Here is a 14,263-nt window from a genome sequence, read left to right as displayed (position 1 = left end):
TAGTAAAAAATTAACAACACTCTAAAAACTATCATAAATATCAGAAGGTAAGTTCATTAGATAAAAATCACACATGAACTTGTCAATGATATATATGTGCCACGATCAACGATATTCACCCACAGGTTAGAAAAGCGTATTCTAAATATATCCACCTCTAAAATCGGATGGCGGTGGCTGTAGTTGATGAAGTTATTCTTCACGGATCTCGCGATAAAGTCAGCCGGAATGTAATGTCTCCGAATAGGATGGAACTGACTGCGAGATCATGTAGAAGGATCCTTCAATACTATTAGCAGTTTGAACTTTTTTTTCTTCAGGTTGACCCCATAGGTCGTACTGCTTAAAGTTCTTAGTCAATGCCACAAAATCAAATCCTCCATTAATATCAGTTTTTGTTTTATATCATTTATAGGTTTTTGCTTTTACATCAATCATGGAGAAGAATGTTTAATATATTTATAACATCCCGAGTCATGATATATGGAAAGACTTGAGAAAATTGATTTGGCTACCTATGTCACTAAAGTTGACTTACATTTTCCGTCACACATCCGTTTAGAACTCTTGTGTTAAGCGTGCTTGGGATGAAGTAGTGAAAGGATGGGTGACCTATCGGGAAGTGATTCGCGATATCGTGCGAGTGAGGCCAAAGCTCGGGAAATATCATGTGGTGATTGCAACGTCAGTAAACAAAATTTTCGGATCTTTAGAAAATTAACGCACCGCCCGTAAGACAGGATGGGATCCACGGGCCGAGTGAGCGGGTGTGGGTGGCCCATTAGCCATAGGCGGTCAGGGCATTACAAGTGGTATTAGAGCAGATCAACCATCTCGGTTCTGACCCGAGAGGCGTCTTGAGACCTGTCGTGGGGCGCAACGAGGACGTTGCGTCCTTTGAGAGGGGGTGAATTGTAACATCCCGAATTGTGATATATGAAAAGACTTAAGAGAATTGATTTGACTACCTATGTCACCAAAGTTGACTTACCTTTTCCGTCACACATCCGTTTAGAACTCCAGAATTAAGCGTGCTTGGACTGGAGTAGTGAAAGGATGGGTGACCTATCGGGAAGTGATTCGCGATAGCGTGCGAGTGAGGCCAAAGCACGGAGAAAGGTCATGTGGTGATTGCAAGGTCAGTAAACAAGACTTTCGGGCATTCAAAAAATTAACGCAACAGGATGGGACCCACGGACCACGGGTGTGGATGGTCCATTAGCCGTGGGCGGTCGGGGCATTACAGTATTTTGACCGATCACATGTCATAACCAGTTAGACTTTACATAATAATGGCTATATTACAGCATGTATTCTTGGTTTTTACGATTGGTTCCTATAGGGAGAAACTGTTCATATATCAAAGTACATAAGAGCAATTTCTTTTAAGTTTAAGTTGTTGAACTGTTTTTCCTTAGGCTTCTGCCAAGAAGGTTGTTGTTTCTTCCCTGAATAAAGAAGGTTGTTATTAACGCTGTCTCTCCTTTTCATGGACAAGGTGAAAAAGGCTGGAAGGAGAAGGAGAACAAAAAGCTACAAAAAAGGAGAGGAGAAAGATAACTAGATGTTGAAGAAGAATGAGACTATTGTGGTACGTATGTGTTTTTGTGATTACATGGAGGAAGACTTAGACTTTAACATTTATAAAAGAAATCGAATTAGTGCCAGTAAAATTAATCAGCATATATATCACACTATCTATATTATATCAACGACTCTCCTAAATAGCATCAATTGTATTTTTTTTTAAAGACAAAAGGTTAAATGCAAAAGCATACTTTGTTGATCATTGCACCGACTTCACACAACGTAAGCGTACTGTATGTGACCAAGGGGCTGTAAGCACAATATCTGCCCATTCAACTTGACCCCAAACTTCATTATAACGACCACAATGTTTTTTAAGCAATATCACAGCACACCAAATCCGGGAGGTACCAAGGAAAGGATACAGCGCAGGACCAACCCAAAAGATTACGAGTTTTCCACCATAACTTCCTATTTTCACTCCAAGTTCACGACTAAAACGCCGACAGAGTTCAGTCAAACCTCTCACTAATCTCCACTTTCGACACTTTGTGTCATACCACCAACATTCACGTTGATCATAAGAGTACCATACCTCATCTATCTTACAGATACTCTCACCAAATTTTGCACGATAAACTTCCCACCTACATTTTTTTTAACAAGATAAAAAAAAGTTGTTATTATTGCTCCGCAATAAAAAAATTTCCTGATTCAGTTTCAAGCTTTTTAATCAAAGAGAACCGGAGTTCGACGCCAGGATCCGGTAAAGGTTCCCAGGTTTGAGTTTTTGTGTCAAAAACCTCAGCCGAACACGTAGACTCATCTCCTTTACACCCTCCCATTACAAATATAATTTCCCATCAAGTGAGCACGTAAGTGGATTCTTACGAGCCACCATCATGATAGGGGCTTTGCGTCGTTTGCCTATCAGCTTATTGTAGACCCATACATCAGACGCGTAGGGTTTGTTTTGACCTCCGATCTCGTATGTTTCTGAACCAACAGTTTCATATAGCATATTGGCAAGCGAGGAAGCGGGGAAAGTCACACGGCGCAGCGGAAATACTAATGGTCGTGTTCCCCTGACCTTGTGAACCTGTGAAGAAAATACTTCGACGATGGCGGGATGTAATATGCAGAAAAACGTAAATGAGACACACAATTTTTACGTGGAAAACCTCCTCGATGTGAGAAGGAAAAACCACGGGACCGTAGTCCACTCAAAAATCCACTATATAAATGGTATGAGTACAACCAAGTCCTCCCTGTTCAACAGCCTGAACAGAACATAGAGTCTAGCTACAAAGAGCTATCTCCAACACAAACAACAACAACAAGAGAGCAACACAAAGCTTCAAAACCGGCAGCAACCAAACGACCTCAGCTCACAAAGATTCCGGCTTCCAGAAACTAATCCAACCGTACAAATCCAAGATAAACAAGTCGACAATACCTCTGCCAAACTTCAGCTCAATAAGAGAAGATCTCACCGTTGGATTTACCAAACACCCAAGACTGCTCTGCTGAAGAACTATGGCGACCAGCTTCAAGAAAACCCAGACAACAGAAGATCCAACCGTTGAAATCCAAATCCCTCCAGTGAACCTCTAACCCACTGACTGAAGAAGCTTCTTACAAAATATCAGCCCGATCAGGATCCGTTTGACCCTCCAAATCCAGTCTTGAAATCACCTTACGAGTTTTCTCCTTCTCTCTCTTTTTCTCCTTTCTCTCTCTCTTGTTTCTTTTTGTCAAAACTCTATTATTGTGAGTCTACAGTGTAAAGGGGAACATCACTAATTACTTAAGGTCATGAGAATTATTATGTCTCATGCCCACTTGGTTCTCTCCATCTAGGAGGGACCCAACAAACTCCCCCTCTGACTAGATGGAAGAAACAGCCATTCCGGCTATCTCTCGTCATACCTCAAGCTTCCCCCTCGGTAATGATTTTGTCATCATATCAGCTCCATTATAATCCGTATGAACTTTCTCAAGTTCCACTTCCTTAGAAGCAACCACATCACGTATCCAATGATACCTCCTCTGAATGTGTTTTGACTTCGAATGAAATGTAGAATTCTTCCCGAGACAAATAGCGCTTTGACTATCACAAAGCAACACATACTTTTCTTGCTTGAAACCGATCTCTTCACAGAAGTTCTTCATCCACAATAGCTCTTTACAAGCTTCAACTGCAGCAATGAACTCTGCCTCAGTGGTAGATTGTGCAACACACTTTTGCAACCTTGACTGCCATGCCACAGCTCCACCCGCAAATGTTACCAAGTAACCCGAAGTAGATTTGCTAGAATCAGCATCTCCCGACATGTCAGAATCAGTGTAACTGACAAGCAATGACTTCTTACCTCCGAATGTAATCTTCAAATTAGAAGTCCCTCTGAGATATCTCAAAATCCACTTCACAGCATTCCAATGTTCTCTTCCCGGATTGGAGAGAAACCTGCTGACAACTCCAACGGCGTAGGCTAAATCCGGTCTTGTACAGACCATGGCATACATCAAACTACCCACTGCAGAAGCATACGGAACCTTCGCCATATCTTCCTTCTCCGCATATGTCTTCGGACTTTGTTGACTGCTCAGTCTTAAGTGTGGAGCAAGAGGAGTACTCAACACTTTAGACTTGTCCATGTGAAACCGCTTAAGTACTTTTTCAATGTACTTTTCCTGAGATAAGTGAATCAGCTTCTCACCTCTATCCCGAATAATTTTCATACCAAGAATCTGTTTCGCTAGACCCATATCTTTCATGGCAAAGGACTCACTGAGATGCTCTTTCAACTCGTTAATTCTGTCCATGTTCCTGCCCACAATCAACATATCATCGACATACAGCAACAAGATGATAAAATCATCCTCACTGAACACCTTCACAAATACACAATGGTCTGAATCAGTCTCTGTATAATCATGCTCCCCCATAACAGACTTGAACTTCATGTACCACTGCCTTGGTGCTTGCTTCAATCCATAAAGGCTTTTCTTCAAGCGGCAAACCAAATTTTCTTTGCCCTTTTGCACATAGCCTTCCGGTTGTTCCATGTAGATCTCTTCCTCCAAATTACCATGAAGGAAAGCAGTCTTCACGTCCATTTGCTCAACCTCTAGATCAAGGCTTGCTGCCAATCCAAGTACAACCCGAATGGATGACATCTTCACAACAGGAGAAAAGATTTCATCATAATAAATTCCCTTCTTTTGGCTGTAGCCTTTCACAACCAATCTAGCCTTGTGTCGAGGTGGCAAATTGGCATCCTCATGCTTAATTTTGTACACCCACTTATTAAGCAGAGCCTTCTTGCCCTTAGGCAATTCCACCAACTCAAAAGTATGGTTCTCCTCAAAAGAATCCATCTCCTCATCCATGGCTCCAAACCACTTATCCTTGTGTTCATCCTCCAAAGCTTCATCATAGCTTTCAGGCTCTCCCCCATCAGTAAGTAATACATACTCACTAGGATCATACCTTGTCGACGGTTTAAGACCTCTCTCGGATCTTCTAACAATAGTCGGTTGGTTCTCAGCAGCTGGTGTCTCACCATGATCGTCACCATGATCACCACTACCATCTTCATGTGCGGGAGCATCTGCACTGGGTGTATTATCCTGAACCTCAACCTCAACCTCACCGTGAACCGATGTAGAAGGAGTAGCCTCTGTATCGATCAAACCCTCAAAAATCTGAGTTTGCTTTTTGGACTTGTCAATGTCCTTAATCGTTTGATATTCCATAAACACAACATCTCTGCTCCTTACGAGCTTCCTCTCAACGAGATCATAAAATCTGTACCCGAACTCATCATGACCATAACCGATGAACACACACTGCCGCGACTTCATCTCAAGCTTCGATCTATCAACCTTGGGAATATGAACAAATGCCTTACACCCAAAGACCCTCAAGAGACTGTAAGAAACATCCTTACCAGTCCAAATCCTCTCTGGAACATCACCATCCAATGGAGCACTTGGTGACAAATTCAGCACATGAACCACCGTGTTCAAAGCTTCTGCCCAGAAAGTCATCGATAAGCCTGACTGTGAGATCAAACATCTCATCCTCTCGACAATCGTCCGATTCATCCTTTCAGCCAACCCATTCAATTGTGGAGTATGAGGTGGCGTGAACTGATGCCTTATTCCATGCTCTTTGCAATAAGCATCAAATGGTCCAAGATACTCTCCACCATTATCACTGCGGATACACTTCAGCTTCTTCCCCGTTTGTCTCTCAACCAATGCCACAAAATGCTTGAAATATCCCAGCACCTGATCCTTCGTCCTCATAGGAAATACCCACGACTTCCTTGAATGATCATCAATAAAAGTCACAAAATATGATGCGCCACCAAGAGATCTTGTCTTCATTGGACCACACACATCTGAGTGTACCAAATCCAGTACCTCGGGTTTCCTAGAAGGTGCAGAAGACTTGAAAGATACCCTGTGTTGTTTTCCCGCAAAGCAATGCGAACACTTCTGTAGGTGCAAACCAGAGATTCCTGGAATCACCTCATTCTTAGACAACACATCCATTCCCTTCTCACTCATGTGACCGAGTCTCTTATGCCATAACTCCATGGCATTATCATTCTCCACCGCATTAACAACATCTTTGGAGACCTTAGCATGCATCCAATAGAAAGATGAAGACTTCTCACCTCGAGCCACAATCAAGGAACCGCGAGAGAGCTTCCATTTACCACCACCGTGCAAACTGAAATAACCGTCATAATCAAGTCTTCCCGTCGATATCAGATTCATCCTAATATCAGGAACATGCTTAACATCCTTAAGCACCAGCCTAGTACCAAGACTAGTCTCTAAGCAAACATCACCAATGCCAGCAACCTGAGCCATCGCATCATTCCCCATCTTCACAGAACCATAATTACCCGTAGTATAGGTAGAAAACAAATCCCGCTGTGATGTAGCATGAGTAGTAGCTCCACTGTCAATCACCCAACTGGTGTCCAGGCATGCGACATTAATGGCATCACCCTCAAGAAGAATGAGAAACTGATATTCGGTGAGAGTCACCCGATCCACCTTTTCTTCTTGATTTCCTTGCTACTTGTTTTTCAACTTCCAGCAATCCTTCTTCATGTGCCCTTTCTTATGACAGAAGTAGCACTCTATATTAGCAAATCTATTAGACTTGCTCCTGCTCCTGTTCTTGTCTCTCTTGGGATCTCTACTTGTACTTCTCCCCCTTGACTCAAAACAAAGACATCTGAACGCGAACTGCTAGCATTCGACTGCCTTCTTGCTTCCTCATTAAGAACACTATTCTTCACTAAATCCATCGAAATAACACCTTCCGACGCGGAGTTACAAAGAGACATCCTGAAAACCTCCCAAGAGTCCGGTAAAGTACCGAGAAGCCACAGACCGTGAATCTCATCATCAAACTTGATGCCTATATCAGACAACTTGTTGAGCAATCCCTGAAACGCATTCAAGTGATCTGTCATCGGAGTCCCCTCCTGTTACCTCAGCTCAATCAACTTCTTGATCATGTACATCTTGTTGTTTCCGGTCTTCCTAGCATATAACTGCTCCAGCTTCTTCCACAAAGAACGAGCGTCCGTCTCAGTCTCAATATGATGCAACACATTATCATCTACCCACTGCCTTATCAACCCACACACTTGGCGATGCTGCAGCTTCCACTCTTCATCCGTCTTCTTCTCAGGTTTCTGCTCCTCGAAGACTGGAACATGGAATTCTTTAACAAAGAGCAAATCCTCCATCTTGCCCTTCCATAGATGATAGTTAGCACCATTCAAGCTTATCATCCTGCTCATATTTTCCATCTTTCACACAAGCAAATAACAACCCAAAGTTATCAAAACCAAAGCTCTAAAACCAGAAGCTCTGATACCACTCTGTTGGGGAAACTCACACGGCGCAGCGGAAATACTAATGGTCGTATTCCCCTGACCTTGTGTGAACCTGTGAAGAAAATACTTCGACGATGGCGGGATGTAATATGCAGAAAAACGTAAATGAGACACACAATTTTTACGTGGAAAACCTCCTCGATGTGAGAAGGAAAAACCACGGAACCGTAGTCCACTCAAAAATCCACTATATAAATGGTATGAGTACAACCACGTCCTCCCTGTTCAACAGCCTGAACAGAACAGAGAGTCTAGCTACAAAGAGCTATCTCCAACACAAACAACAACAACAAGAGAGCAACACAAAGCTTCAAAACCGGCAGCAACCAAACGACCTCAGCTCACAAAGATCCGGCTTCCAGAAACTAATCCAACCGTACAAATCTAAGATAAACAAGTTGAAAATACCTCTGCCAAATTTCAGCTCAATAAGAGAAGATCTCACCGTTGGATTTACCAAACACCCAAGACTGCTCTGCTGAAGAACTATGGCGACCAGCTTCAAGAAAACTCATACGACAGAAGATCCAACCGTTGAAATCCAAATCCCTTCGGTGAACCTCTAACCCACTGACTGAAGAAGCTTCCCACAAAATATCAACCCGATCAAGATCCGTTTGACCCTCTAAATCCAGTCTTGAAATCACCTTACGAGTTTTCTCCTTCTCTCTCCTTTTCTCCTTTCTTTCTCTTTTGTTTCTTTTTGTCAAAACTCTATTATTGTGAGTCTACAGTGCAAAGGGGAACATCACTAATTACTTAAGGTCATGAGAATTATTATGTCTCATGCCCACTTGGTTCTCTCCATCTAGGAGGGACCCAACAGTTTTGACCTCCGATCTCGTATGTTTCTGAACCAACAGTTTCATATAGCATATTGGCAAGCGAGGAAAATAGGACGATGGCACTGGTAAACGAAAATTTCCGGTACGCTTGTCTCTCGTCGTCCAATAAAATAAGGGTTTACAATCATTGGGTTTGTCCACATACTGAACCATCTACGATCACGAGGATGGGTTCCAAGGTATAATCTCAACATGCCGAGCTCCTCGGAGATGATTAGCGAGCGGAATCTCTTGGAGACCAGGCAGAGCGTTGGGTAGTATGACGTCGGGATGCGAGCCAAGGTACTCAAAACAATGTCCACTGGTAGTAACTTAAGCAACGACATAGATGGTGGTGACGGAGGCAGAGGCAGTTGAGGAGGGTTCGACTCGTTTGCTGATTCCATTTTTCTTTCTCAAGAAAGTACCAGATTAGGGTTTTTTTCTTACAATGCAAACAACCTTTTCTTTTCTTAATTGGAAACCCATATACAACAGCCTGAGAATTATTTCCTATGCCATAAATGAATAAGAATCCTAAAACAAAGTTAATTAATTAGTTTCCATATTGTAGTAAATTGTATACACGTTTTTTTTTTATCGAATATCAAATTGAACCAGTCAAAACCGGGTTTTGCATTATACATCACTCTCCATTATTTTTTTACAATTTTTATTATGAGGCAATATTTGGTACAATTTTTCACTCTCCATTTTTTTTTTTTGCTGAAGAAATTAGTGTGGAACTGGGAAATACTCAAACAAGTTTTGTTTTTCTATAGTGCCTCTTGCTGCAATATCACCAAATATTGGCTTCAAAAGCTTAACAGTTAGCCAATATTTCTTCTCTTTATGTAAAAAAAAACTATTTAGCGACAGCTGGTCTAGTCCACAGAGTAAACACAGATGGGTCATCTTCAATGCAGCCGAATAAGAAACTGTTTCTTAACTTTTAACTAAAAAAGCTAAGAACCGGTTCTTAAATCGGTTCTTAAAACCGGTTCTTAGCTTTTTTAGTTAAAAGTTAAGAAACAGTTTCTTAACTTCCGCTAAAAACTCCATCCTAAGAACCCCGGGTTAATCATGCTCTAAAGTTGTAAACCGAAGAAGAGACGGTAAAATCAGAAGAGTCAACATGTGATCATCCTTATCAATTTATTAATTTAATTTAAAATATATTTTACTGTAAAAATATGAAGAATATTTTATTTTAAAGTATATAAAATATGTACCATAGATTAAAATGTATTTTAAGTATAAAATGATATAATAACATCAATATATTTACAAATAAGAAAAGTTAAAAGATAGACTTCAATGTGAATTAAAAAACTATACAATTTAAATCGTTTATATTTATATAAAATTTATATATAATAATAATAAATTTATGTTTATATTGGAATCATATATTTATCTAAGTTTTTTTTTAAAATATTATCTTATTATTTTGTCAAATTTTACATTGGTCTAACTTGGACCGCTGAAATTTATTATTATATTATATTTACTAGTTTATGGATTATTAATTTATGGAGTTTCTACTGTAGTGTAATTCGATTGTTGAAAATCTGGATAAATTGAAAATGAATTTAGAATATTGAAGGGGAAAATAAATAATTTTGGAATATTGGAGCTCATATAAAACCCACTTATCTTTTGGGTGACCTTGAAGAACCAAATCATATAATCATACATCAATACTTATGATAAGGCCCATTGAGGCCCAACGTTGAAGCATCATCAACCACGTTTGTATTTCCTTTTCCGTGTGAGACAAGGTTTCTTCTTTTCCTATCCTTTGCAAGTCTCAGCCTAGAACGAAAATTTAGAGAGTACAAGAACTCTAATTAGTCTGACTAGATAGTCTACATTTATGATGGAGACTGAGAGTTCACAGTATGCCTTGGCTTTGTCATCATCATCATCTTTACCTTCTCTTCCACACTATCAAAATCCTGAATTACATAGGAAGCTTTATCAATCTGGTTTCTAACTACAAAAGGCTTTATCCGTCTTCTGAATCCCCACGATTTAGCATTAGGTCTTCAAAACGGTATGGATTTGACCCGGAACTTTTAAGACCTTAACTATTTAACCCTCTTGATAATTCTCAAATCGATTATATAATAAGTTGGTGGACAAAAGACAATTTTTTTTTGAAAAGCAAAAAAAAAAAAAAAAATTCCATTCAAAATATATGTACTTTTAATTTTCTAACTAATAATTATTTGGTCCATATAGAGTTTTTAGAAAGTTTGACTAAGTTAATTACTGTCGTTTTAATTAAGAATGAGATTCTTGTTTTCTCAAATCACGAGTAAATAAATAATTGAATTAATTTTAATAGTTTGTCCAATAGAACCGGCCGGACCCAAACCTGTGTTCTTGCCGGTATCCGAATTTTCCTGCTGGTACCAAACTTATTTGATATGGTTGTGTCTTTTTTTTTTTTTTTTTTTCTGAGAAACTATTTGATATGGTTCATGTATTTATGACTTGTCCGAATATTATTTATACATTCCATTGGTATATTTTAAGTTCAATATATGTATGTAGATGAACTGTTGTAAAAGACCTGACCACAAAAAGAAAAGAAAAAACAAACAGTACATGAACTGTTGTAAAACAAATCTAAGTTAAAAAGAGTACAAAAACCAAAAAAAAACAGCATATATTTTAATTAATAAGAGCCCCTAAGCAAAGGCATATTGTCGATCATTGCACTAGCTCCACACAGCGCAAGAGTGTATGTGACGAAGGGACTCTAAGCACAAGATCAACCCATTCAATCTGACCCCAAATTTCATCATCATGACGTCTTTCAAGCAAAACCACAGCACACCAAATTTCAGAAAAGAAATTTTCAGATGGTGGTAGGCTAAGAGGAAAATCATCTAACATTTCTGTCAAACCAACCCAAAAGATAACGAGTTTTCTACCATAACTAACTATTTCCATTCCATGTCCTCTTCTAAAATGCAGATCAAGCTCCGTCAAACCTTTGACCAATTTCCATTCTTCACAATACTTTGTCTCATGCCACCAGTGTAAACCATCATTAGCATAACAGTACCAAGTATTATCTACCTTACATTCACTCTCCCCAATGTTTTCATCAACAACCTCCCACCTATTTTCTTCTATAAGGTAAACAAAGTTCTTTTTATTGGTCCTCAAGTAAATTCTACCTTGTTGGGCGTCGAGATTTTTAATGGAAGAGAACCGGAGCCTAGTGCCAGGATCCGGTAAAGGTTCCCATGTTTGAGTCTTTGGGTCGAAAACCTCAGCCCAACACTCAGATTCACCTGATTCACATCCTCCAATTACATATATTTTCCCATTGAGGGAGCATGTAAAGGCATTCTTACGAGCAACCATCATGCTAGGGGCTTCACGCCATTCACCGACCAGCTCCTTACAGACCCGCACTGTGGTAGAGGACGATGGGTTTAGTCCGCCACCTATTGCATATATATCTGAACCAGCCATTTCATAGAGCTTTGGTAAGTAGGGAGAATAAGAAGACGGAATTGGTACCAGCAAATTTCTGGTAGTTTTGTCTTCGCTCACGCAACATGCTAGGGTTTGATGCTGGTCAGGGTCTGTCCAGAAACCGACCCATCTATCGTTACAAGGATGCGTTAGGGTTTGATGATCATCAGGTTTTATCCACAGACTGAACCATCTGTGGTTACACGGATGGATGTGCGATTGTAGGCAGACATAAACACGATTTTCTCTTGTTTCATAGCGGGATCGCGCATGCTTGAGGTCCTTCGAGGGTATGAGCGAGCGGAAGCTCTTGGAGACAGAAGAGAGTTTAGGGTAATGTGATGTCGATATGCGAGCCAATATACTCAAAACGATGTCCTCTGGTAGTGATGAAAACGACGTCCGAGATGGTTGCGGCGGAGCAGACAGGATTGACTCCTTTGGTACTTCCATATTAATATATTAGAGTATGCAATTAGCTAGATATTATTCTTTTGAATAATCCCTTTTGTGTTTTCTCAACTGAATACGGATGAAATCATGTGTTTATGGCATATACATGTATATATAGCCTGTTAATATCTCCTATATTAAATAGAAATCCTAAACACGGTTAGAATTTTGTTTTCATACATAAGAGCATCTTTATCTCCTATATTAAATATAAATCTTTTTTATTTTTTATTTTTTTTCTGATTTTTTTTAAAAAAATTAAAAAGCACATCAATCGTTGGTCGCCACGTGTCGGTGCGAACAGTGCAAAAAACAGCAACACACGTCTCTATTTTACACACATAAAATACCGTTTTCTTCTGAACTGTGGCCCCCCCCCTAAGAGACGATCAAAAGTGAGCGATAAAGATGCTCTAAATATATTCGCTTGACTTTTTGGTCCGTAAGTCGGATATGTATTATATCAATCTCTTTAGAACAATTGTCCTAAATAACTTTTTTAAAAAGTTTTTATCACAAAAATATCACTCAAAAAAAATGATCAAAATATTCTATTTTATTTTAAAATTTTAAATATTTATTTTTTATTTTTTAAAATTTAAAACCATATCACCAAAACATCACCCCATAAAGTAAAAATGGTTATTTTAAGGAATTTCTCATCTCTCTTTATCTAGTTACTTTTTATTTCGATAGAAAATGGTAAATTTATCTAATGACTATTTCAACCTTTTTCTTTCTTATAAACTAAACGGTCCCGATTCTTCTTTTTTTCTTAAAGAAAGGGTTTTCATAAATTGAATTGAAATACAACATACAAGCAAGAAAACAGAAGAAAATACAGGGAACTAGAACACAAAAACTCAAATTGAAACAACAATTCCCGCCCGAAAGAATTACTAAACCCAAGCTCATAGTGTTTTCTATCACTGGTAATGGTAGACAACAAGAAAACAATCACATGAAGACCAGTCACCAACGATAGAGAGAGGAGCCGGCAACAGCTGATAACTCTTACAAACAAAGCTTTTCCCGGCCTTGGCTGTCACAGACTCACAGCGGCATGAGAAGAGCACATACTGAATTGATAGCAAGAGAAGAGCACATGCCAAGACCAAGGCCATTCCAGCGAAGTCGTTAAAGGCGATCAACCGATCCCAACTCCAAACACTAAAACCTTGAAACCCCCCCCCCCAATACGCAAACCACAAATGAAGGGCGGAGTTCATTCCTGGATAGGCTCCACACCACCGATGAAGGAGAGAGTTCCCGTCTCCAGTTCCCGCAGCAAAAATGTAACGCCCCGACCCGCCCACGGCTAATGGGCCATCCACGCCCGCTATCTCAGCCCGTGGGCCCCCCATCCCGTCTGACGGTCGGTCCGTTAATTTCCAAAGGCTCGAAATCATTGTTTACTGACCCTGCAATCACCACCCGACTTTTTTCCCATGCTTTGGCCTCATTCGCACGCTATCGCAAATCACTTCCCGATAGGTTACCCATAATTCCACTAGTCCAGCTCAAGCACGCTTAACTCTGGAGTTCTTTCAGGATGTGCTCCGGAAAAGGTAAGTCAACTTTGGTGACATAGGTAGCCAAATCAATTCTCTTAAGCCTTTCCATATATCACAACTCGGGATGTTACAATTCACCCCCTCTCAAAGAACGCAACGTCCTCGTTGCGCTCCATGACAGGTCTCAAGACGCCTCTCGGGTCAGAACCGAGATGGCTAACCAGCTCTGATACCACTTGTAACGTCCCGACCCGCCCACGGCTAATGGGCCACCCACGCCCGCTCTCTCGGCCCGTGGGCCCCATCCCGTCTGACGGTCGGTCCGTTAATTTCCAAAGGCTCGAAATAATTGTTTACTGACCCTGCAATCACCACCCGACCTTTTTCCCATGCTTTGGCCTCATTCGCACGCTATCGCGAATCACGTCTCGATAGGTCACCCATCCTTCCACTACTCCAGCCCAAGCACGCTTAACTTTGGAGTTCTTTCAGGATGTGCTCCGGAAAAGGTAAGTCAACT

General features: G+C 40.3%; 1 protein-coding gene across 1 annotated transcript; it reads right to left on the bottom strand.

Annotated features, from left to right (window-relative positions):
* Positions 1-10,724: 10,724 nt before the first annotated feature.
* Positions 10,725-13,404, bottom strand: LOC106373904 (F-box/kelch-repeat protein At4g19330-like). The gene has a single exon (XM_022700477.2). The coding sequence runs from the start codon at positions 12,227-12,229 to the stop codon at positions 11,000-11,002; it is 1,230 nt and encodes a 409-aa protein (XP_022556198.2). The 5' UTR covers positions 12,230-13,404; the 3' UTR covers positions 10,725-10,999.
* Between the last annotated feature and the right edge of the window lie 859 nt (positions 13,405-14,263).

Source organism: Brassica napus, chromosome C1 (genome assembly GCF_020379485.1).
Source record: "Brassica napus cultivar Da-Ae chromosome C1, Da-Ae, whole genome shotgun sequence".
Lineage (NCBI taxonomy): Eukaryota > Viridiplantae > Streptophyta > Magnoliopsida > Brassicales > Brassicaceae > Brassica > Brassica napus.
This window is presented reverse-complemented; position numbering and strand designations above follow the sequence as displayed.